The sequence below is a fragment of the Astatotilapia calliptera genome, chromosome 22, assembly GCF_964374335.1.
Source record: "Astatotilapia calliptera chromosome 22, fAstCal68.1, whole genome shotgun sequence".
Taxonomy (NCBI): domain Eukaryota; kingdom Metazoa; phylum Chordata; class Actinopteri; order Cichliformes; family Cichlidae; genus Astatotilapia; species Astatotilapia calliptera.
In genome coordinates, this window is record NC_137442.1 from 13495052 (window position 1) to 13520000 (window position 24949).

The 24949-nt window shown below is 42.9% G+C and overlaps 2 protein-coding genes across 4 annotated transcripts in view; one reads left to right on the forward strand and one right to left on the reverse strand.

Moving 5' to 3' along the window:
- Positions 1-940: 940 nt before the first annotated feature.
- Positions 941-4944, reverse strand: LOC113015368 (ictacalcin-like). Of its 2 annotated transcripts, XM_080295740.1 has the most exons (5): positions 4513-4944; positions 3384-3490; positions 2896-3214; positions 1463-1611; positions 941-1249 (listed from the first exon to the last, which is right to left on the reverse strand). In XM_080295740.1, the coding sequence occupies exons 4-5, from the start codon at positions 1601-1603 to the stop codon at positions 1109-1111; spliced, it is 282 nt and encodes a 93-aa protein (XP_080151866.1). In that variant the 5' UTR covers positions 1604-1611; positions 2896-3214; positions 3384-3490; positions 4513-4944; the 3' UTR covers positions 941-1108. The 2 variants fall into 2 exon arrangements, with proteins under 2 accessions (XP_080151866.1, XP_026013175.1); XM_026157390.2 differs by having other exon boundaries at positions 2896-3490.
- LOC113032268 (uncharacterized) overlaps positions 4608-24949 on the forward strand; it is a 39163-nt gene continuing 18821 nt past the window's right edge. Inside the window, exons 1-6 of one of the 2 annotated variants that reach the window (XM_080295737.1) lie at positions 4608-4747; positions 5484-5579; positions 5834-7312; positions 21574-22355; positions 22510-22567; positions 23568-23671. In XM_080295737.1, the coding sequence (XP_080151863.1) occupies positions 22538-22567; positions 23568-23671 (134 nt within the window). In that variant the 5' untranslated portion in view covers positions 4608-4747; positions 5484-5579; positions 5834-7312; positions 21574-22355; positions 22510-22537. Of the gene's footprint in view, positions 4748-5483; positions 5580-5833; positions 7313-21573; positions 22568-23567; positions 23672-24949 lie in introns of both variants that reach the window. The other variant, XM_080295739.1, reaches the window with a different exon arrangement.

Consider the following 24949-nt stretch of genomic DNA (forward strand, 5'->3'; position numbering starts at 1 on the left):
TGCACAGCATTCTGTTCACAGTGATCATAGTTATTCTTTTCAGTCAGGTTAGTGTTTCTCCTGTTTAGGATTTTGGTTAGTTGCAGTCTCTGTCCCTATTATGTTTTGTCCACTCCCCTCTGCATCAGCCTGAATAAAGGCTCGCTCTCAGTTTAAGTTCACTCCCATCTCCTCAACTGTGTTCGCGCCTGGGTCCACCACACACACTCTCCACACGGTCTGCCCCCGCTGACCGTGACACTGTGCTTGAAATCTTGCGGGGAGTACCTGGTCGTGGCCGGTTTATGCTGCAATTATGTTCTTTCCACTTTCGGATTATGGCCCCAACACTGAAACCTTCAGTAGTTTAGAAATTCTTCTTTAACCAATGAAATCAGTATGTTTTGCAACAATAAAGTTGCAAAGGGCCCGAGAGAGCTCGTTAGTTTTGCCCATCATTAAATGTTTCTTCATGCATTCAGTACTTTTTCCCTGTGTCATTTCCGAATATTACGCATATCTTAATTCATTGTGTGGAAATGGGTTCCAAAACTGAAACCCAGAGTGTGTTAAATTTAAGGATGTATGATATAAGGATGTTTTGCTTAAGAAGTTCACTTTTTATTAGTGAGATCAGGCTTGTGTTCTTGCTTCTTTCAAAAGTTTCTTCAGTGCAACTTCAAAAAGCCTGCTCTGGTAGATATTTTCAGTTCTGCATCTCTGTCAGCGTTGGTGACATCCTTCCTGTCAGAACTTGCAGTGGTATTGCTCCTTTCCTGAAGACACTTTAGGAAACTTAGACGATACTTCAGCTGCAAAGCATGAACTCTGCTGATAGAAAGATTTTGATTTCCGAGGCAAAAATTCTTGTTATCATAAGCCTTCCAAAGATTCTGCAATTGCTCAATACTGGAACAAATAGTTCTCCCAGTTAAAGAATGCACAAAATGCAACTCTAGTCTTTCAGAGAGAGAAAAAAAAAAGATTTATTTCATTTTGGATTTCAGTACAAGTTTGAATTCACTGTCATATATTTGTGTTTATATCTTTTTCAGAAAAGCTGTCAAGGGACACTTCCTGTCACCGAACGGCAGCTCTCTCAGTTGGCCGCAAGGTGGCGCTTGGATCCTTATTTTTCGGTGAAGAAATCGTTGCAGAGCATAGTGAGGCAGGCGACCAGCGTGACATACTCTTGAAAATCCACAGTGCCGTCCGCGTTTGCGTCCAGATCCTTGAAGATCTTGTCCAGTTTTGCCTTGTCAGTGGATTTCTGCAATGGAGAAAAGTGTTAGCTTGAATTTAGACACTAAGTGATCATAAAACAAAGAACTGCTCAGCCTACTTCTGCCCAAATAGTTGCGCAAACCACAGTGGAAAATCTGTGTATTTTCCACTCTCTCAAAGTAAAAGCTCTGCATCAGTATGGCAGTGTTTTCAGGCAACCTACTGGGTGTGAGATAGAGGGAGGATAGAGACCACTCACGCCAAATATGTCTCCAAGCTCATTTTGAAGAAGTTCCTTCAGCTCTCCCTTGCTTAGGGTGAGTTTGTCTCCCTCCTTGCCAGAGTATTTATGAAAGGCGCCAATGAGCAGTGCCATAGCCTGCTGGATGCTAGAAGACATGCTTGGGGCTAGTTTAGGGAGACAGAAGGAAAACAAAATGTTACGTCTGAGACTGCAGTGGTATTTGTTTATACAGGAAATCCACACTGATTAAAGAAAGATGCCTCCTCTGAATAACGTTTACACATAATTCTGCTATGACTCATTATCTGGTGCAGATTAGGCTGAATCACGTGGTATTGTGGTCAAATGTAGGATCTTAACAAAGGACATCATTGATATTTGGAACACGAGGAATTATTTAGAACTAAACGAGGGGGGAAAAGGGGAATAGGCAGGGCCTGTTTGGTAAAACCAGAGTGAAAGAGATTGAGTCGTTTAACCCTGTGAGGTCCATTTTAGGTTTGCCTAAAATAATGATGCAGTGAAGCTACTCAGTTACTTTTGAACCACTTCTACAAATTACATTGCTAATATATTTAAATTCTGGAATTATACATGTATACATGCAGTAAAACATATGCATGTGCAAGTGCATACTGGAGGTCATAGCAGAAAACAGTGGCTGATATTACTGTTTGTCTTTGCCAAAGTTTCTCTGGGTTCTCAGTGGAGCTTGATAAAAATAAACTCAAGATTTCCACCTGGGCCCCACCACTCTTATTTCCCTTTTCAGCGGTCTCTAATGTAGCGTCTCTGCCAAGTGACACAGGACATTGTTATGGCAACAGCAGAAGGAGATAAGGAAGCAGGTTGCAGCTTAATTAAAGTCCCCAAAGCAACATCAGATGTCTGTTCTTCTAACATAGTATATCTAAATTATGCGTTCTTTCCACTTGACTGTATAAACCCAAGAGATTTGCTAGTGGTTATGTTGTGAGTCATACAATGTTTTTCCCTCTCTAGGGTGCGCTAAGCTGAAGAAACTTTGGCATCAGAGAGTTTGGAAACCGAAGGGAGTTACAAGGAAAGAGAGCACAAAACCTGTACCGCATCATTCCTCAATTAGGTTGCAGTTAAAGGTGAGAATCGCTCCTAACCCCCCCCAAAAACTTTAATGCATTCGTAAAAATGAGTTTCCAAACAAGTTAGTTGGATTCAGACAAAATGAGCTCAGTCTTTTGCAGCATCAAGTTTCATAAGCAAGAAGAGAAGTTTAAGCATTAAAGTCCACATGGATGTGATAAACTTTGCAGTTCATCAATACTTTTCTGCTAATTCTTAATGTGCATTCATACAAAACTAACTGTAATGAGCATTGCTTGATCAAAACGAACAAACAAACAATCAAGAAAACCCAGGAAAAGTTTCCAGAGCGAGCAAAAAAAGCACTTGTAGGATTTTCTACTCACCAGTGCTGAGGTTTAAGACAATTGGAGGCTACTGTTGATCTTGGTAGAGCTGTTGTGATGAACCAGTGGGTGGCAAAGATGCTTTATACATCACCACACCCAGTATCCCTCCCCCCTCCCTCTAGAATGCTCCTTTCATCTCCAACCACTCCTCCTTCCTTCACTTTTTTAAAACATATTCTTTAACAAACACGACACTCGTGTGCTGTTACAGTGAATGTTTGCATTTGAGGATTTGGAGAATTCTAAAAACTTGCTGCATGTTTTACAAAATGTTTCTGATGTTATGATCTCAGGACTGCTTTTGAATCTGGAATTGCTGCAGAACAAAAGACAATAAAATATGAAATGTAAAGTTTGGGGTGCTGTGTCTTTAAGAGGACTCTTTGCATGAGACTATTAAAGTAAATTAAATAAATAATGGTCATGTAACAGTCATGCATCAGGGATTTGACGGCCGCTCTCGCCGAGCGTCACGCTTCGCTCACCCAGGCTGGAGGGGGCATGGCAGAAACGAGGCGAGGCACTGGCTGCTCAAGTGGCGGAGAGACGTGGCTTGTTGGAGCACGCTGGGCTCATGGCGTTCACGCAGGAACTGTTGAAAGAAACAGATCCGCCCTGTTTTGTGCAGGCTTCTTGCCAGACTCATAACAGGTTTCCTTTTTGTTTACACTGAGTAATCACTCTCTGATTTGATAGAATAGATCTTAGATTAGCGCTTTCTTTCTTTTTTTGAGGGGAAATCTTCAGAGACTTCTCTTCGTGCATTCTTCTCCGTGTTGTTTGGCTTCAGGGTAGAAGAAGCAGCCTTAGAATGTATAGGAATCATAACTTCATTGTTTCCAATATAGGATTCATGTTTTATAATTGACTTGTTTTTCAGCTGATCATCTTGCCAAATAAAGAAACAGCATAAGCAGTGTTGTCAGTAAATCCAAAGAATAGCACAAAATGTGTGTATTGTCAAAGTTTCCAGTACCATATTTTTATTCTTGGAGTTGCTTTGCATGAGTCTTATTTATATAATAATAAGCCCCTTTGTTATTTTCTTTCTGTAACAAGCTGTTTTACCTCCCGTGCACCTTTGGGCCTACATTCTTATGACTGGCTGCCTATTTTATTACATTTACTGGGACTATTTGTGCATACCCTTAACTCATTATTAGAAAGTTCAGTTTATTGTTGCATCTGTTATTATAAAAGTAAATATCCATCAGAGAGGAGGCAGCAGACATGAAGTCTTTTCTTACACTTTTCAACAAGACATGCTTTGCTGAGGGTTTATAAGTATTAATGGTATATGTTGTTAAATAAGTGGTAAACTGGGTGTAGTTATATTGCACTGCATTATATAGAAAGTGTGATTGCCATGCGAGGCACAGTTCAAGTTGCATAAAGGACAGTAATTCTACATTATCATAAGACTGCATGGATGGAACAGTTATGGTTTCTTTCCATGTGCAAAATATGGATTTCTGACCCACTTAAATTGCAACAACACAAGAAGAAAATACAGAGACCCCTTTACATTTACTTTACTTTTGTTTTTCAGAGCCCTCCACTGGCTCTTGGCTGCTTAGCAAAAGGCAAAGCAATAAATTACCCAGGCATACTCACACTTGTGTGCTACATTCCTGTTTTCTTCTACTCAGTAAAATGTGCCTCAGATTAAATTGTTCTCATCTGTTTTGCCTGTCTCGCTCAGGTGCTGACTTGTCCAGAACACGACCAGGAGAAGCTGCAGTTCTATTGTCGGTCATGTCAGTGGCTGCTCTGCCCCCTCTGCAAACTGCGCCGCATTCACACCGGACATAAAATCCTCCCAGTGGCCCAGGCGTACCAAGCGCTGAAGGTTTGACTCACAATCTGACATCTATCTCTGTCCCGCACAGTGAAAGGTTTACTAGAGGCAGGAATACACACAAAGCAAACATGTAGTAGTGAAGCCAGCATATATGTGAATAGTGTGAAACCCTCCATTTCACAGTTTAAAATAATATATTATAGTAGTCAAAGACTGCTTCACTGCTTCCTCTGACAAACAAACTGAAATCAGCTGATTGTTGCACAAGTGCAAATGCAACCGATAAACAGGATCGATCGGCAGGCAGACTAACAATTACAAGGAATTGGACTAGAGAACCGGTTCTTGATTCCCGTCCCTATCTATCCTTCCATCTTCTTTCACTTGTCTGGAACACCTCACCCAGGTGCCATCTGACAAGGTCAGATAAACAACCTCAACTAGCTCCTTTTTATTTGGAGAAGTAGCGACTCTGCTCCAAGTCTTTCACGCAAGACTGCAGAGATGAGATTCTGAGCTATCATGGAGGAATTGTTGCACCACTTAGACTAAGTCCAGATCTCTAAAATAGTTTTGCACTTCACTAACATTTGAAATACAACCAGCAAATGCAATGAAGGTGAAGATAAAAATGATGCAGTGCTGTTTAAAAAGCTACAGTAATGCAGCTTTAACTGTTAGACAAGCATAGTGTGCAAGATAATGCAGATGTGTGGCTGTGTGAAACTGATAATCTGTGTGCATTTGTTGTTTCTGTGTCACATATTCGGTGTTAATTTGACAGGAGAAGATTACAAAGGAGATGAACTACATTCTGTCCAACCAGGACACAGTTTTGGCTCAGATTACCCAGCTGGAGAGTTCCATCACACAGACTGAGGTGATTAATACTTCTGGCCCACAAAATCTCCCAGAACATGGGATTAAAATCAGTCAGCAGCTACTGCAAGTATTTGTTCAGCTTGACTGTTTAGGATTGGATACTATGCAACTGCTGCATGTTTCATACATAACTCTAAACATGTGTCTTTTCTCAAAGTGTTTTATAATGTTATTTGGACTCTTTTTAAGAATGTACCAGCAGAAGCCTGGTGTTAGTTCTCCAAACTTGTCTTTGTGCTTTTTCCTCACCAGGTAAACAGTGTATCGGCCAGAGAGCAGCTGGCTCAGAGCATCAGGGATTTGACGGCCGCTCTCGCCGAGCGTCACACTTCGCTCACCCAGGCTGGAGGGGGCACGGCAGAAATGAGGCGAGGCACTGGCTGCTCAAGTGGCGGAGAGACGTGGCTTGTTGGAACACGCTGGGCTCATGGCATTCACGCAGGAACTGTTGAAAGAAACAGATCAGCCCTGTTTTGTGCAGGCTTCTTGCCAGACTCATAACAGGTTTCCTTTTTGTTTACGTTGAGTAATCACTCTCTGATTTGATAGAGAGTCTCTTTTATCCCTACTGCGTCTTGTCTCCTTAATGGCAAATAATTGTCCTTGAATTTTCTATCATTATTATTGTTATTATTGTTTTATAGTATTGTTCTGTTGTTCTTATCCTCCTGCTGCTAAACTAATTTCCCCTTGTGGGACAATAAAGAAAATTGAATTTGAATTGAATTGAGAATAGATCTTAGATTAGCGCTTTCTTTCTTTTTTTGAGGGGAAATCTTCAGAGACTTCTCTTCGTGCATTCTTCTCTGTGTTGTTTGGCTTCAGGGTAGAAGAAGCAGCCTTAGAATGTATAGGAATCATAACTTCATTGGTTCCAATATAGGATTCATGTTTTATAATTGACTTGTTTTTCAGCTGATCATCTTGCCAAATAAAGAAACAGCATAAGCAGTGTTGTCAGTAAATCCAAAGAATAGCACAAAATGTGTGTATTGCCAAAGTTTCCAGTACCATATTTGTTATTTTTTTTCTGTAACAAGCTATTTTAGCTCCCTTGCACCTTTGGGCCTACATTCTTATGATTGGCTGCCCAATTTATTACATACTGGGACTATTTGTGCATACCCATAACTCATTATTTGAAAGTTCAGTTTATTGTTGCATCTGTTATTATAAAAGTAAATATCCATCAGAGAGGAGGCAGGGAACACCCTGGCTAGGTTCAAATGTAAATATGTGAAAGGAAATATGGAAAGCCCCACATACAGCACAGTATCTGGAAATAAAAACTGAAGGGATGTCACTAATGTGCTGCTTATGTTTTTTATTATAATAGAAATATAGATTAAAAACAGTCTTATCTTTTATTCATTAATTTTTCTTTTTCATACGTCCTTAAAAAACTGTGAGTCTTCCTCACTGTCCCTCCTGAAAGCGTTTGTTGATTCCTTCCTTGCCCTCTGCCCCCTGAGTCTTCACCATCCTGGCACTTTTCTGTAGAGTATCGCCGTCGTGGTGTAGTACCAGGAGGAGCGTCCAGAGGTGGGATCAGAGGAGGACTGGCTGCTGCACGCTGGGGCTGGCAGCGATTGGACGAAGTGAGTGGAAGCAGAGCTGTGATTGACAGGTTGGAAATGGACAGCGTGTACGTGCTGCGGGTGAGAGGCTGCAACAAGGCGGGCTACGGAGAGTACAGTGAGGAGGTGTACCTGCACACCCCACCTGCACCAGGTGAGGGTACACACCGAGCTTCTTAGTTGTCCTTATTAACAACTGAACAGGAACACTTTGTCACAGTGTAAACACACCCAAACAACATGGCTGTTTGAGGAAAAAAAAAAAAACAGAAACATGTCAAACTAGTTTGACATGAGGTTGTTTACATGCATGTCACAGATTATCGTGGGAAAGCAACCACACCTTGAAACTGGACTACAACCAGTTTTATACCATATATATTTTTGGGAGTCAATGTTTTATTTATGAGCTCTTATCTGCCGACTCAACATTTACCCCAATTAATAATCACGACTATGACACCAAGCAATTGCATCCCAGTTTAAAGTGCAGTGACTTTCAGGCATTGCTTCAAAAAGGTTCAGATGGTTTCCTGCATAAAGTTTTTTAAATTTTCTGCACAGGCGGCCTCTGTAAGCACTGTGACTTTGTCAGAATTATCACCTTATGATTGTATCTCTCTTTCACCAAGCTAACTGATAATAAACATGCTGTGTATAAACACTGTTGTGTAAAAGTATTCGCCCCATCTGTCTTAGTTTTCTTCATATGTCACACTTACATGTTTCAGATCATCAAACTAATTTTAGTATTAGACGAAGATAATACAAATACAAAAAGCACGTTTTTGTATGATGATTTAAAGTTCTTAAATGATGATTTCAATTATTAGCAAGGGGGAGAAAAAGCTATTCAAGCCCACCCGGCCATGTGTGAACAAACAATTGCCCCCTGTTACGCCCCAGTCTAGGGGTACAAGAACATAACATAAGAGTTGAAAAGGATTGACCCTGCCCTGGTCCCCAAAACCATACACAGAGGGAAAACCAATTGCTTCATGAACAGTGGTTTATTGTCTGAAGCGTGACTCCGGGGTGAACAAAGGCCAAAATAACAAACAAAACCAGCTTAATCAGTCAAGGAGGTGCTACCTAAACCCTACGTGATGAAAAGAACAAACAAAAGACAAATGCTACGCCTAACTCCCTAACTGAATAAACAGGAGGGAACAATACAGAAAACAACAAGGCAGCTCACCCTTTCGGCTTCAGTGACTATTTACAAGGTGCTATTTACAAGTGAAGGCTAAATTACACACTATATACAAACTCAATAGGTCAAGAGAATCACAAATATCACAGAGTTTGGAGGCCAGGGTCAGGTCTGCTGCTGCTGTCAGTTGCTGCCCCGGGACAACTGCTGGTGAGGGATTTTGAAAGCGACCACATGATCAGGGGACCAATCAGCAGCTGTCAGCTTATCCAGTCAGGGACCTGCAAAGACTTAAAGACACAGAAAAAGAAACAGCCACCAAAACACATTATGGCCTGGGCCATAACACCCCCTAAACCTAGTCATTGTTGTGATGGCAGCAAGAACTGCAATCCAGCTTTTGCAATGCCTGCCAGTGAGTGATTCTCCCAGTCAGTCCTGCTCTGAAGGACCTTTGTGGCCGCCCAACTGACTTTTTCGCCGCTGCCCTCTGTGAAATCTTTGGCGATGACATACTTCCATCTCCTCCAGAACTTGACAGAGCTCACAATACATTAGCCCCAAAGCCGAAACAGGGCGACCGACCACGATCAGTGATTCTACGCTTCCACAGGTTTCAGACCAAAGAGCTCATTATCAGGGAGACACGTCGGAGGGGTGTTCTAAACTACCGGACCAGCCGATTCGCATCGTGGAGGATTACAGCCCCAAAATCTTAAACCAGAGGGCCGAGTACAGAGAGGTAATGGCAGAGCTTTACAATCGAGGCCTGAGGCCCTCATTGGCATACCCTGCCCGTCTCCGTATCACCTTAGCCGGAGGAGAGAGGAGGTGGCTACGTTCCGTTGAAGAGGCCTGGCGATACATCGACAACCACCCTACTGTGCAGCCCACACAGTAACTGAGACAGACTGACTTTTGGATCAACACAGCACCCTTACACAGACGACAAACCCCCTTTTTTTTTCTCCTCCCTTTTGTTTTTTAAGCACCCTACAACCTTTTCAAAGGGCCTGGACTCACCGTCAGCGCCTGAGTTACGGTCAGGTGACATAGCGTTTTAATTCCATACCCTCCTGTTCCATCTTAACTCAGAGGTAGAAGTGTTTATATATTTACATTTATATTTATTTTATTTTTATTTAATTTATTCACTTGTGTTGCCTTAAGTCAGAGCTTGTTAGTTTTTACTTCCAATAGTGTTAACCAGTGTTGGGTAAGTTACTTTAAATTAGTAACTTAGTTACAGTACTAGTTACTTCTATCAAAAGTAACTCAGCCACTTCAAGTTACTCGTTACTTTCAAAGTAACTAGGGAAAGTAACTTTGGTTTTACTCAGAATTCTCTTGTTAATGTGTTGCTTCCATAACTTTACCAGTCTTCTAGCTTGCTTACTTGCCACAAATGCACTGTGCCACCTACCAATAGAAAATAAAATAAAATAATGTGCATATTTCCACGAGAGAAATCCCACGCCTGGACCGTCATTGACCACTGCCATGATTCTAGCCTACGTTACAGCGTCATGTGCGCTTTTTACATCCAACACAAAAACTGCAGTCGTGGTGCTTTCGATTGTACTCAGAACTCGGAAATTCTGCACTCCGAGTAGGAAGATGTAGGTAACACCAGACTGCAGATGAGCTGCATACAGGGCTGGACTGGGACAAAAAATTGGCCCGCCATTATAGGAAAAATCATAAAGCCTTTGAATGAAAACAAACGCTGTTGTGACAGTGATGTACACTGTCTTGATGGTATATATGTATCAATCTATCAATCGCTTGTTGTAAGATTCAGATAATTATTTTTTAAAAGCTAGACATTTTAAATGAGAATAAGAAAGAAAAGTATTTCCTTGTGCCCCCCTCTCCCTGTTAATGCCCTACCTGGCTCCCTGGCAACACTTTGCTAGACCCGCCCCTGCACAGTTACCAGCTGTCAGCTACTTAAAAAAGGATCCTGGTGTTATTTGTCTCTCAGAAACAGTTCATAACTTCCCTTCAACTCATTCATGTCACCTAAAAGGTAAACCTGTTTCTCCATCACATGCTCAGCTCTGATGACTCGGTAAGAACATTTCCTGGTTTCATCTTCATGTTTCCCTCTCACCAGATAACCAAACCGATATCATGACCAGCAGCTTTTACGGCTGTGGCTCCAGCAAACATCAGCTGATAGTAGAAAGTAATATTAAATAAATTCTAACAACAGCTGATCAAGTTTAAACGTGCTGCTGTTGTTTAACGCGACATCGGCATGGTTTCTTTCGATAAACAAACAAGAAAGAAAAGCCGATCAGCTGATCATTGATTAGTTTTCATGATTGAAGTAGAAACAGGAGAGAGAGGGTGAGAGAAGAAGAGGCAGCTGTGCAGCAAACACGGAATAACTCCAGCTTTGTGTCTTTTCCATTGTAGCTGAAGTCCGGGACAAACTGCATTACTTTTCACATCAATACAGGGAGTGCAGAATTATTAGGCAAGTTGTATTTTTGAGGAATAATTTTATTATTGAACAACAACCATGTTCTCAATGAACCCAAGAAACTCATTAATATCAAAGCTGAATGTTTTTGGAAGTAGTTTTTAGTTTGTTTTTAGTTTTAGCTATTTTAGGGGGATATCTGTGTGTGCAGGTGACTATTACTGTGCATAATTATTAGGCAACTCAACAAAAAACAAATATTTACCCATTTCAATTATTTATTTTTACCAGTGAAACCAATATAACATCTCCACATTCACAAATATACATTTCTGACATTCAAAAACAAAACAAAAACAAATCAGCGACCAATATAGCCACCTTTCTTTGCAAGGACACTCAAAAGCCTGCCATCCATGGATTCTGTCAGTGTTTTGATCTGTTCACCATCAACATTGCGTGCAGCAGCAACCACAGCCTCCCAGACACTGTTCAGAGAGGTGTACTGTTTTCCCTCCTTGTAAATCTCACATTTGATGATGGACCACAGGTTCTCAATGGGGTTCAGATCAGGTGAACAAGGTGGCCATGTCATTAGTTTTTCTTCTTTTATACCCTTTCTTGCCAGCCACGCTGTGGAGTACTTGGACGCGTGTGATGGAGCATTGTCCTGCATGAAAATCATGTTTTTCTTGAAGGATGCAGACTTCTTCCTGTACCACTGCTTGAAGAAGGTGTCTTCCAGAAACTGGCAGTAGGACTGGGAGTTGAGCTTGACTCCATCCTCAACCCGAAAAGGCCCCACAAGCTCATCTTTGATGATACCAGCCCAAACCAGTACTCCACCTCCACCTTGCTGGCGTCTGAGTCGGACTGGAGCTCTCTGCCCTTTACCAATCCAGCCACGGGCCCATCCATCTGGCCCATCAAGACTCACTCTCATTTCATCAGTCCATAAAACCTTAGAAAAATCAGTCTTGAGATATTTCTTGGCCCAGTCTTGACGTTTCAGCTTGTGTGTCTTGTTCAGTGGTGGTCGTCTTTCAGCCTTTCTTACCTTGGCCATGTCTCTGAGTATTGCACGCCTTGTGCTTTTGGGCACTCCAGTGATGTTGCAGCTCTGAAATATGGCCAAACTGGTGGCAAGTGGCATCTTGGCAGCTGCACGCTTGACTTTTCTCAGTTCATGGGCAGTTATTTTGCGCCTTGGTTTTTCCACACGCTTCTTGCGACCCTGTTGACTATTTTGAATGAAACGCTTGATTGTTCGATGATCACGCTTCAGAAGCTTTGCAATTTTGAGACTGCTGCATCCCTCTGAAAGATATCTCACTATTTTTGACTTTTCTGAGCCTGTCAAGTCCTTCTTTTGACCCATTTTGCCAAAGGAAAGGAAGTTGCCTAATAATTATGCACACCTGATATAGGGTGTTGATGTCATTAGACCACACCCCTTCTCATTACAGAGATGCACATCACCTAATATGCTTAATTGGTAGTAGGCTTTCAAGCCTATACAGCTTGGAGTGAGACAACATGCATGAAGAGGATGATGTGGACAAAATACTCATTTGCCTAATAATTCTGCACTCCCTGTACAAAACTCGTGATATTTTCTCTGAATACGGGACGATTCAGTTTTTTACGGGAGGTTGGCAACTCTAATAATTATCCTTATGAACAAAATAAAGTTCAACATCACTAACATCATAGCACCCACCCAGCTGTATGTCATGCTAGCTAGTACGCAGTATGAAAAAGTCAGAATAACGAAAATAAACTCCACCTAAACTTGGTTTATATCTGACCCAGACAGACTGCAGGTCATAACTTCTTACCTGAAGTTGGGACCGGCGGCCACCTCGGGTCTCTCTTCCTTCTGCGTCCCCTTTCTGTCATCCACCTGCTGGCCTGAATCTGTGGAAGCTCCGCGATAACCCCCACACGAAGTAACGAGTAACGACCCTATCTAAATCCCAGTAACGACTAACGCGTTCCTGATTTTGGCATAATAACTAGTTACCGTGCTCGTTACCACAACAATAATGTGATTACTGTAACGCGAACGCGTTAGTCCCAACACTGGTGTTAACATACTACACAGGTCATGAACAAGATTTTTTTTTCTTTCATTCAAAGCAGTTAATTAAAAGTAGTCTAACATAATGTCATGGTCCTGAGTCTGAGGACTCAGTGTTTTGTGTTTCCTTATGCTTTTGTTCATGCCGAGTGTGTATTCTGTTGTGATTTTGCCATTTGTTAGGTTTCTGTTCTTTGCCTGCCTGCTCCCACTTCTCTGTGTTCCCTCTGTCTGTCCATGGTGTTATTGTGTCTGCTCATGAGTCTGCCTGTCAAGTTCAGTGTCCTGTCTGATTCTCTGTGTCTGTTAGTTTCCTGTTTTATTCTGAAAGTTCATGTCTCATGTCAGTGTGTTCAGTTTTACCTCTCCCCTGTCTCATTAGCCTTATTGCTCCCAGCTGTGTCTCCCTCCTGTGGCCCATTCCCTGATTACTCCCCGTGTATTTAAGCCCTGTGTTTTCCTGTGCTCTCTGTCGCGTCGTCTGTTTAGTTCCATGTCAGTCTGCATTATTCTGTTACCTGGTATTCATTCTGCGTCTCTCTGCCAGCTCTCTTTGTGCATTTCGCTCCTCCTCCCGTGAGTGTTTGGTTTAAGTTTTGTTCTTTAGTTTTCCCAGTTTAGGTTTGTTTACTCCCCGCTCTGCTCTTCCTGTTTTGTCACCTTCTCACCGCTGTAAATAAACACTCACTCGCACCCCAGCCGGTACCTGCATTTTGGATCCTTTTTTCAATACACCACACGACTGCTGTGCAGCCGTGACAGTACGACGCGACCACAAGATGGATCCAGCGGTCTTGGCCGGGGAGAGCGACCTCACATGTGCCCTACGCCTGGTGGACTGGGTAACCCACACCTCCAATGCACGAGCGAAGGTCGTGGGGATAAATGCCGTTGAGGCTATCCTGGCCGGAAATCCTTATCTCCACCAGGTCCGGGGATTTACAGACTTAATCGCTGAGCTGCATAAAGCCCGGGAAGCGGTGCAAGCTCGGGAAGTAGTGGATTCTGCCCAGCAACAATGGACTATGACCGCCACAAAGCATCCGTCTCAGATTCACCCACCGGAGGTTTCACGGCCCGACCCCCCAGAGGTTTTTCCCTGCCTGTCGGAGCCGTCAGCGGTGGGGAGGAAACATTCGCGCCACCGGCGCTTCACCCCACAGCCGGATTCAGGGACTCCTGTGCAACCAGCTGTGGTGAGTTTTAAGGACGCTGGTGCTTCTGGGACTGTGTTTTCTGGGGCTGTTCATGGGGAGGGTAAAGACAGTACACGGTGTTTACCTACCTTCGTGGTAACTAACCTCTCACAAGTAACTGACTGTGTTTCATCCACTCCACCACCAACTCCAGTCTCACTTCAACCTGTACATCAGCCTTTAGCCAGTTCATTAGCCCAGCCTGCATCTATTCCATTAGCCCGGTCACCCGCTCCCTCCATACTGGACGCTGTGTCTGTGCCACCCATTTTGAACCCCGTTCCTAGCACCCATTTTGAGCGGAGAGACAAACGCATTAAAACCACTCTAGTTTCTCAGACACTGGCTAATTTAGAGACTGTTACTCGCCCCAGGGCCTCCCCAGAGGCTGGGTCTCAGCCCCCAGCAGACTCTGGACCCCTGGCGGTTAAGAAGCCAGCTGAGGACCGCACCCAGCCGTCGCTGCCTGAGCAGACTCAATGCTCTGTGCAGCTGCAGTCTGCCATGTGTTTGCCAGAGGCCCGTGTGCCTGCTGGTTCTGTTCTGTCCCTGCCAGAGGTCTCCGCACCTGCTGGTTCTGTTCTGTCTCTGCCAGAGGCCCGTGCGCCTGCTGGTTCTGTTCCGTCCCTGCCAGAGGCCCGTGCGCCTGCTGGTTCTGTTCCATCCCTGCCAGAGGTCCCCGCGCCTGCTGGTTCTGTCCTGTGTGTGCCAGGGGCTCCGGTGCCCACTGGTTCTGAGACTGTTTTCGCTGGGGGGCCCGAGGAGCCCGTCCAGCTTCCTGCCTCGTCAGCTGGAGGGCCCGAGGAGCCCGCCCAGCTTCCTGTGTCGTCAGCTGGAGGGCCCGAGGAGCCCGTCCAGCCTCAAGACTCGTCAGCTGGAGGTTCAGGAGAACCTAGCCAGCTTGCTGCCTCGTCAGCTGGAGGGCCCGAGGAGCCCGTCCAGCCCCAAGACTCATCATCCTCGCCAGCTGCAGTCTCATCATCCTCGCCCGCAGCAGCCTCCTCATCAGCCTCTGCCTCAGCTTCGCCTGATCCGGCTTCAGCATCATCGGCTTCGTCCGGTCCGGCTTCAGCATCATCGGCTTCGTCCGGTCCGGCTTCAGCATCATCGGCTTCGCCCGGTACAGCATCTGCTTCAGCTTCACCCGCTTCGCCTGGTCCGGCTTCAGCATCCTCACCGCCTGGCCCAGCATCTGCTTCAGCATCCTCATCTGCCTCAGCTTCAGCTTCCCCATCTGCCTCGCCTGGTCCGGCCTCTGCTTCCCCATCTGCCTCGCCTGGTCCGGCCTCTGCTTCCCCATCTGCCTCGCCTGGTCCGGCCTCTGCTTCCCCATCTGCCTCGTCTGGTCCGGCCTCTGCCTCGTCTGGTCCGGCCTCCTTCTCACCTGGTACTGCGGGGGCCACGCAGCCTTCTGGTCCCCAGCTGCCGCCTCAACATCGTCGGTCATCTGCCAGGCCGCATGTTGGGAGTCTTCGCCACCGTGGCCGGCCTCCGGACTTGCATTGTCGCCACTGCTGTCGTGAGCACGGTCGGCCCCCAGAACTGTTTCCACGCCGCTGTTGCTGTCCGCACGGTCGGCCCCCAGAACTGTTTCCACACCACTGCCTACTGCGTGGCCGGCCTCCGGACCTGCCCCACTGCCGCTGCCTTTCACACGGTCGGCCCCCGGAACTGAACTGTTTTGGCCTCCGGGTCGGCCCCCTGACCTTGTCCGTCTGGGCCTTTTTGGACTATGTCCCTCCGTCCTGGGCCCCCACCGCCCGCCCTGGTCGGGTCGTTTTCTGTTTTTTTTGGTATTGGGGGGGGGTTGGGGCTGTTTTTGTGTTTCTGTTGGGCTGTCTGGTGCCAGCCCTTGAGGGGGGGGTACTGTCATGGTCCTGAGTCTGAGGACTCAGTGTTTTTGTCATGGTCCTGAGTCTGAGGACTCAGTGTTTTGTGTTTCCTTATGCTTTTGTTCATTCCGAGTGTGTATTCTGTTGTGATTTTGCCATTTGTTAGGTTTCTGTTCTTTGCCTGCCTGCTCCCACTTCTCTGTGTTCCCTCTGTCTGTCCATGGTGTTATTGTGTCTGCTCATGAGTCTGCCTGTCAAGTTCAGTGTCCTGTCTGATTCTCTGTGTCTGTTAGTTTCCTGTTTTATTCTGAAAGTTCATGTCTCATGTCAGTGTGTTCAGTTTTACCTCTCCCCTGTCTCGTTAGCCTTATTGCTCCCAGCTGTGTCTCCCTCCTGTGGCCCATTCCCTGATTACTCCCCGTGTATTTAAGCCCTGTGTTTTCCTGTGCTCTCTGTCGCGTCGTCTGTTTAGTTCCATGTCAGTCTGCATTATTCTGTTACCTGGTATTCATTCTGCGTCTCTCTGCCATCTCTCTTTGTGCATTTCGCTCCTCCTCCCGTGAGTGTTTGGTTTAAGTTTTGTTCTTTAGTTTTCCCAGTTTAGGTTTGTTTACTCCCCGCTCTGCTCTTCCTGTTTTGTCACCTTCTCACCGCTGTAAATAATTTTGGATCCTTTTTTCAATACACCACACGACTGCTGTGCAGCCGTGACACATAAATGTAAATGCTGTGTGCACTAACATGGACTCGAATCAACCAGCGCCACCTCTGGCCAAGTGCCACAGCCTACAGCCAGATCAACTTGTGACACACATCTGCACCACGTTTGAATTCGTTTCATGCACAACACATTTGTACCTTTCAATTGTGTCTGTTTGTGCGTCATGCAAATAAACATTTGAAATGAATGAAATGGTATCATGTATCTATTTTTGGACCACATTTGTAAAAAATTCCAAATTATATACAAAAAGTCATAGGAATCACCACCCCTGTTCATCACGATTTTAATATTTTTGCCCATAAGAAAAATGTCTTGAACAAAAATGACACATCAATATTTCATTAGTGTTGTCACATCACATCCTGTAAGCATAGTCTGTCTGTGTCTTTTCTCTGCCAACAAACGTTTTAGAGTTGGTTGTTATATACAGTCTGTATAAGTGTGGTCAATTTAAAAACATTTGTAAGGAGATGGCAGTTACTGTGAATGTACAGCAGTTACACAGTGATTAGTAATAAACAGAGCTAGTGAGAGTGAGTGGATTTAAGAAAGTCAGTGACTCAGGTGTGTCGATTGGTTTGTCATCTTTTGAGTCTGAAGGAGATGTAGAAATCTTTTGTTTTAAATCTAAGTTAGGAAGATTCATGTTTTAAAACAAGCACTTTTTGTGAGAAATGCAAGAAGTACATCTGCAGTAAGCACACAGTTACATTCTGTCCATCATGTGGACAAAATTGAAAATGTTGAACATTGGAAAACTGAGAATATCGGGCAAGTTCAAAAGAAATGTGTTTGTAAGAACGAAAAACCTTTACCAAATTGTTCCTAAAAATAGTTATGGAACGTCAAACTGTATGTCTGTGTTCTACATATTTATTTAATGGAAATTAAAGTTGCTATTGTTTTAGTGCATTTTTATGACAACTCTGATTCTTTTGCGGGTCATTTTGACCCATACTGTGTAAATCCACTCAATGTCATTTTTTTTTCAACATAATACACGGGTTAATTTCCTAAACTTGCATATGGTCTTCAATTTGTAGCAAATACACTATCACATAGCAGCTGGAGCAGTCTCAAATGAGGTCAGTCCACTACTGCCACAGTTGGCTAAGTGCCACAGCCTACTACTAGATTAACTACTTCCTTTGGGGATAGTCCTCTGACTGAATTTTCTTTGTGACTGTACGACCTGGTATTACTGAACAGATTTTTCACATGTTGATAGCTGTGGATTAGCTATTGGATTTTTTTAAATCTTGTTTTTTTTTTTTTTGAGGATTATTGGGTTTTTGTCCTCTGTGTTATGGTGACTGTGGTGTACCTGTTTTTTTTTAATGGTGTTTTTTTGTTTGTGGTGTTTGTTTATTTGAGTGTGCAAGTGGAATTCAGCAGGGGGGGAATGTAATAGTGTTTATGTGGTATTATTCCACTTGCCACAAATGTCAGTGTAATGGGGGAAAAGCGCCCCCCCTCTCGGTGTGGCTGGTTTGGTGAGGCTGGCTGCAGTAATCACTGCCAGTCTGCCGTAGCCATACGAGAGGCGAGTTGTATTGTTCCGCACACGATATAGCTAAGTAGTAGGCCTACAGACACACAAAACATGTTTGATTGGCTGATGGGCACCGAGTGTAATAAGTGCTTAGTGGACACATGTCCAACAGCAGTTTTATGTAGGCTACTCTTCATTTGTTTATTAATGTGTGAAACTGTATGCTAAAGCGGTATGCTAATGGGATGTTCTGCCGTAGTGTGCTGTGCGGAGTGGTGTGTGGCGAGCCTGTGCACTGATAATACACCGTTGTTTCCATTCAGGAAATAAAGTGGCAATGATCGATCAGAGACTCCTTGTCTTTTTAAAAACACTACACAACGCAGAGTTGAGGAGTCTGTTTGGGGCGAATTGTTGCAGCGGCATGAAGCAGAAACCGGTTACACTAGCCTGTTTGGCGCCCTGGGCGAACACTCCCTGGAACCATACTGAATTTCACCAGAGAAACACGCACATACATGAAGAGAGAGAGAGAGTATGCATAGTATGCAAACGACTACCAAACAGCCATCATCATTCGCCATACAATGAGAACAGGACAAATAAAGAATTGACAATGACTAATTAATATTGTGCTGAACACACGCTCTTTTCTACTCTGGAATATTCTCACTAATTTTCTTGATATTTATTTATAATCACCTCTGTTAATCCTTGATATTTATAATTGAGTGATCTGTATATATTAGTGCTATTTCGTAAATGTGTAAAATCTGTAACATAACGTATTGTTTGAAGTTTTGAAGTTTAGTCTGTTACTGTTACTATTTTTACCATTTCTTCTTGGAGCAACTGTAACCCACATGATTTCCTTAGGGATTAATAGTATTCTGATTCTGATTGTTTCAGGATACATGACCTGCCATTATCCAATGACACATCTGCTTACCTGTATCTTTTGCTCGTTTCTCCTCTTCTTTTCTCTTTTTTCTAAACTGAGGACCTGATGGCTTTGAACCCAGGATTCAAATCATGAATACATAATGGGTTTGGATTTACAACATTCTAAATGAAATGTGCTCTATTTGGAAGCAGCAGGTCTCCCTCCCCTTTCCACTGGTTGCGTGTAAGACATTAAATCATCAAAATATAAATTTTAAATTGTTATTGATCCCTTTACCTCGAGTCCTAAAGTGTATATTTATTTTTGTTGTAGTTGTAAAGAAAGACTTGGGGATGAAGACTGGTAAAGATTGAAATAAGTATAAGAATTTAGGAAGGATATTCATTTTAATTGAATTAAGTCGTCCGACCAGAGTTGTGTTCAGGGGTGACCACTGTTGAAGGCTTTGTCTGACATTCTTCAATAGTGTAAAAAGTTGGCTTTGAGAAGTTGCTTATACTTTCTTGTAATTGTAATACCCAGGTAGGTGAACTGCTCTTTAACCACTTTAAAGGGGAAACCCGACAAATCTATTGGGAATGCTTCTTCATTTAATAGACAAAGTTAGCTCTTGGACAGATTTAATTTATAACCAGAGACTTGACTGAAACGCGCGAGTAGAGACAATGGTAGGGAAGTATTTGGGTTTGAAATAAAAAGCAATAAATCGTCAGCATAGAGAGAGACATGTGCTGTGTCCGAATTCAGGGGAAGGATGCTCATAAGGACACTACCTACCTACGTCACAAGGTAGTGTCCTTAGACAGACGGGTAGTCAGGAAGTGAGCGGCTGTGGACAGCCCCCTTTTTTCTCCATAGAAACTTTATTGAACAAACAATGAGTATCCAACATAACAGATGGGCTGTGGACAGCCTCCCAGCCTTCAACTCCGCCCTTACTTGCGTGTTTTTCCGGTCGCTAGCGCCACAGCGCGAAAACTTTAAAATGGACCCAGAAATTTTGCTCCATTGTTTGGACAATTTTAATTCTTTTTTGTACCTTAGGCTCATCAGAGACAATCATGTCCAGGTAAAATAATTTCCTTTAATCTACACGCATTTAGGAATTACTTAGCTAACTACACGAATAATTGAATTATTGCCAGCGTTGTGCCAGTGTAACCGGTGTGATTCTGCGTTGTGTCTGATAAAAAAGGTAAAAGAAAGAAAGACCTCCAAGTAAATAATTTGCCCACTCCAGCTCCTCTCCCACAGGGGAATTGTAGAAAAAGGGGCTGGCATTTATTTTTACATTAAACATAAAATATTTATTTACACGTAACATATTTGACATAAGATAAAACAAAAACAACAACATGAAATCTGACATACCTGCTAAAAAAGGTAAAAGAAAGAAAGACCTCCAAGTAAATAATTTGCCCACTCCAGCTCCTAGACCAAATACAAACAGTGGGGAAGAGGGTTAGCTCAACCCACCACAGCTCCCAAGCTAGCAAGGAGTATATATTCATGCTAGCATTTATGGCGCCTAAAACACATTTATGATACACACATACTACACACTTATCACATCTTACAAAAACAGGCTTAATAATGACAATAACTGAACTAACATCGCAATCATAAACATCAGGGTGGCTAAATATGAATTATGTGTGTTTTTAAGGTGTTGGAAAGAAATGACACCCACCTCTCCCACAGGGGAATTGTAGAAAAAGGGGAGAGGCAAAAGGGGTACACTGTATTTATAGTATTGCACCAAAGAAGAAGAAGAAAAGAATGAGGAGGGGCTATAACTGATAATGAACACAACTACAGGCTTGGAGGTCCTAAAAGTCAGGTATAAAAGGAGCAGTTTGGGGGTTTAGAACACATTTTGTGTAATTATAACAATATGATTTATGACCCTGTTACACCAAAAAAGTGTTCGCCTGCCAAGACTGATTTCCAATGTTTCTGTGTGTAATATCTTTATGTATGTTAGTAAATAGACTTCGGTGAACATGGTTTACAAAGGGGTTTTATATATACAATAATTACCTGTTGTTCAAGTATAACTCTGGTTATAATGTAGGTACAATTGATATATTTGTTGCGCTGTCTGCTGTCCTCTTGGCCAGATTACTCTTAAAAAATTAATTTCTAATGTTAACAAGATATTTTTTTAACTGGATAAATAAAGCAGATATAAAAGTCACTCCCAAAAACTGATTGCAGCTTCTACCTTGTTACAGGAATGTTGCTGGTGGCTCAAAGTGACTTGATATCATTAATGAGGGAAACATTTGACATATGTTTCACGTATTATAGACCAGCAAGTTATTCATAGCAGGCAGGTTAAATACGAGCAATCAGTTTAGGGCAAAAACCGGAAATCAGTTTTGGCAGACGATCATTTTTTGACACAACATCGGTCATTCTTACACATGTACTGTATCATATAAAATATATAAACTAAATATCTTTGAAACGCATAGAATCTAATCTTTTGGGTTTTTTTGTACATAGCACTTTATTAAACTGTTGTCTGCTACAGAGTTACAAGTATTATACTAATAATAAAGCATCCACCATCTCCTGTTTGCATATTTCTGAAAACATCTTAGTGGTGTGGCAGCCATTGATTGAGCCAGCCCTGCAAACCCTGTGGATGGATGATGCAGTGGACAGTGAGAGGAAGCATTCTAAAGCTCTTTGCAGACCACCCTGTGTGATTCTCCACTCGCAGACCAGAAAAGACAAACCTCAGTTGCAGCACCCCATCCACGTCTGATCTTGCTCGGGCAGATTCAACAACACTGCCAGAGACTTCCTGTAATCTATTACAGTTCAAGAAACGGTCCAGGAACAGGTCACTCAGGTTAATCCTGTGTGAACAACTGAAAATATTGTTTTTTCACCTTTACATACTGTGTATTTGAAATATTCTTGTTTAATTGTTATTGTTATTTACTTTATTGCTATCAAATAAATATCCAAGTAATATTGCTCAAAGTTAGCGTTATGTTCATACATGTTAAAAATGTATGGAAGAAATATAGTATCATCAGAATTCAAGTATTTTTAGACATTGAATTTATGACACTGAATTTTTATCCTCCAAATTTCCCTGCAAAAATATTCACCTGCAAAAATTCACCTGAAAAAAATTCACCTGAAAAAAATTCACCTGCCAAAAATTCACCTGCAAAAAATTCACCTGCAAAAAATTCACCTGCAAAAATTCACCTGCAAAAATTCAACTGCAAAAGTGATGAACTTTAATGACCCAAGCCAGAGCAATCAGCACCAGATCGAGTCGAGTGGCTCTCGGCCAATTAAATTACGCTGTTTGATCACATGACACCGTTAGCCAGCAGTTTGTCTCCTAAAAGAGAGCTGTTTAGAGGTGAGTGATTAAGTTTTTCTCCTAAATAGAGATCATTACAGAACGCCTAGTCCTACTTAAAATCCCATTTATTTTTTTTTATCATCTACTCGAACTAAGGAAAACGTTTGACTAACTCAAAGACAATTTCCACGCCTCCCATGCCTGTCTGCAGAAGCAGTTTTGAATTTAGGAGCGCCAAGATGGCAGCGGCAAACCCTGGCGGCTCTCCGGTGAGTATATATATATATATATATTTTTATCTTCAAGTTTGTCTTTTGAAACCTTAATTTTATTTAAATCCGTTGCTCACGTATAAAGTACACAGACGGGGTCTTTGCTCAACTCGTCTGAGGCGTGTCTCACTAAGCGCTACATGCTAGCATCCTGCTAACCGAGCTACCCTTTACATGCTGTGCTTTAGAAAATAGGATACTCGTTAAAAAAAAATACTCCGCAGATATTGATAGATAGACGAACACTGCAAATATAATGTTGGAAACGAGAACGGCCTTTGGTGAAGGGGTAAAATACACCATGAATAAAGCCATAGAGTGAATGGCTGCCATGGTTGCAGAACAGCCTGATTTAATGACAAGAATGGGGAAGAGTGAGGTGAAGTGAACCAAAGCCACAAAACACGGTCAGACAAGGCGGCAAAAGGGCAGTGATCTGTCCGTCAGTATGAAGTTGGTGTGTGCTTTGGTGAACAAAAACTCCAGACCGGTAGCAGGAAGATGGGAGACTCGTGTTTCACTGGAATAGTGGTGAATTAAAACATCCTTTGTTGGGGACATTTCGGTGTAAATGCATCCATACAGGCAAGACAGAGGCAGACCAGACAGTGAAGAAAACAAGGCAAACATTAGAAATATTAAAACGGAAATATAGGATTAATATAACATACAATTTGGGAAAATGTAAGGAACGCAATGTAAATGATATTGTAAAGTCATTAAAACAGCATACTCTGATTAAAAGAAACATGTAATTGGGTAGAATAATAATAATTATAATAATAATAAACACGTACAAGATGGGTATGTATACTTGTACCCAGAATTTAACAACTATAAAGTTGTAGCATGCCAGACCATCTTGATTGAATGTAACTTCGCTCCACACAAGTTTTTTGTTAGACATATTCATATTGTTATCTAATAAATGATACATTCTTAGATTTTATCGAACGTTAATTTATAAATTGTTTCTGTCTTTATGTGTTTGTTTCAGATTATGCAGGATGAAATTATTCGGTCAGCAAGACACTTGCTGCAGTTGCTTACATCATCCAACCAAACTCCTGCTGTTGCTGCTGCGATGAATCAGAATACAAGGTACTTTACCAAGACTTATGAGTCAATCCTACATTCAACTAAATTGAGACATATATATATATATATATATATATATATATATATATATATATATATATATATATATATGTATATATGTATATATGTATATATATGTATATATATATATATACATATATATACATATATGTATATATATATACATATATGTATACGGCAGCAGTGATCAGTGAGATGCTTGGCTACAAGTTGAACAGCCACAAGGGGCAGTACCCTCCATGGAGAAGGAGGCTAGAGGGCAAGATCAAAGTAGCACGGAGGGAGGTTAGCCAACTAACGGAGTTGCAGAAAGGTGCGACAAATAAGGTGCCTAAGAAATACAGCAAGCTGTCCATACCTGAGGCCTTGGAAACTGCCAAGCAAAGACTCACAGCCTTGGCCAGCCGCTTGAGGAGGTACACCAGAGAGATAGAAGGCAGGAGAATAAACCAGCTGTTCTCCACAGAACCAGCAAAGGTGTACTCTCAGTGGCAAGGGAACAATAAGAGAACAGCACCACCAAGGCTGGAGACGGAGCAATACTGGAAGAGCATATGGGAGAAGGATGCAACCCATAACGGCAATGCTCAGTGGCTAGTGGATCTGAGGGCAGACCACAGCGACCTCCCTGAACAGGGTCCAGTAACCATCACAGTGGCAGATATCCAAGAAAGGGTCTCCAGTATGAAGAGTTGGACAGCACCAGGGCCCGACATGGTTCACGCCTACTGGCTGAAGAAGCTGACTGCACTCCACGAGCGTCTGGCAGCACAAATGAACCAGCTGCTAGTTAACGAGAGACACCCGGAATGGCTAACTGAAGGCCGGACGGTCCTGATCCCCAAGGACCCCAAGAAGGGACCGGTCCCCTCCAACTACCGACCAATAACCTGCCTCAGTACTACATGGAAGCTCCTGTCAGGCATCATATCGGCTAAGATGAACAGGCACATGGGTCAATACATGAGCGGGACACAGAAAGGAATTGGCAAGAATACCAGAGGTGCAAAACACCAGCTACTGGTAGACAGAACAATCAGCCGAGACTGCAAGACCAGACTGACCAACCTGTGCACTGCCTGGATTGATTACAAGAAGGCCTATGACTCAATGCCCCACAGCTGGATACTGGAATGCCTAGAATTGTACAAGATCAATGGGACCCTAAGAGCCTTCATCAGGAACTCAATGGGGATGTGGCGTACAACACTAGAGGCCAACTCCAAGCCCATAGCACAAGTTACCATCAAGTGCGGGATC

What these genes read in the sequence shown, in the direction of transcription:
- LOC113015368 (XM_080295740.1), bottom strand. Translation starts at nt 1,603, where the DNA reads ATGTCTTCTAGCATCCAGCAGGCTATGGCACTGCTCATTGGCGCCTTT. An exon ending in AGCTTGGAGACATATTTGGC is followed by an intron (nt 1,250 to 1,462) that starts GTGAGTGGTCTC and finishes TCTCCATTGCAG; the next exon opens with AAATCCACTGACAAGGCAAA.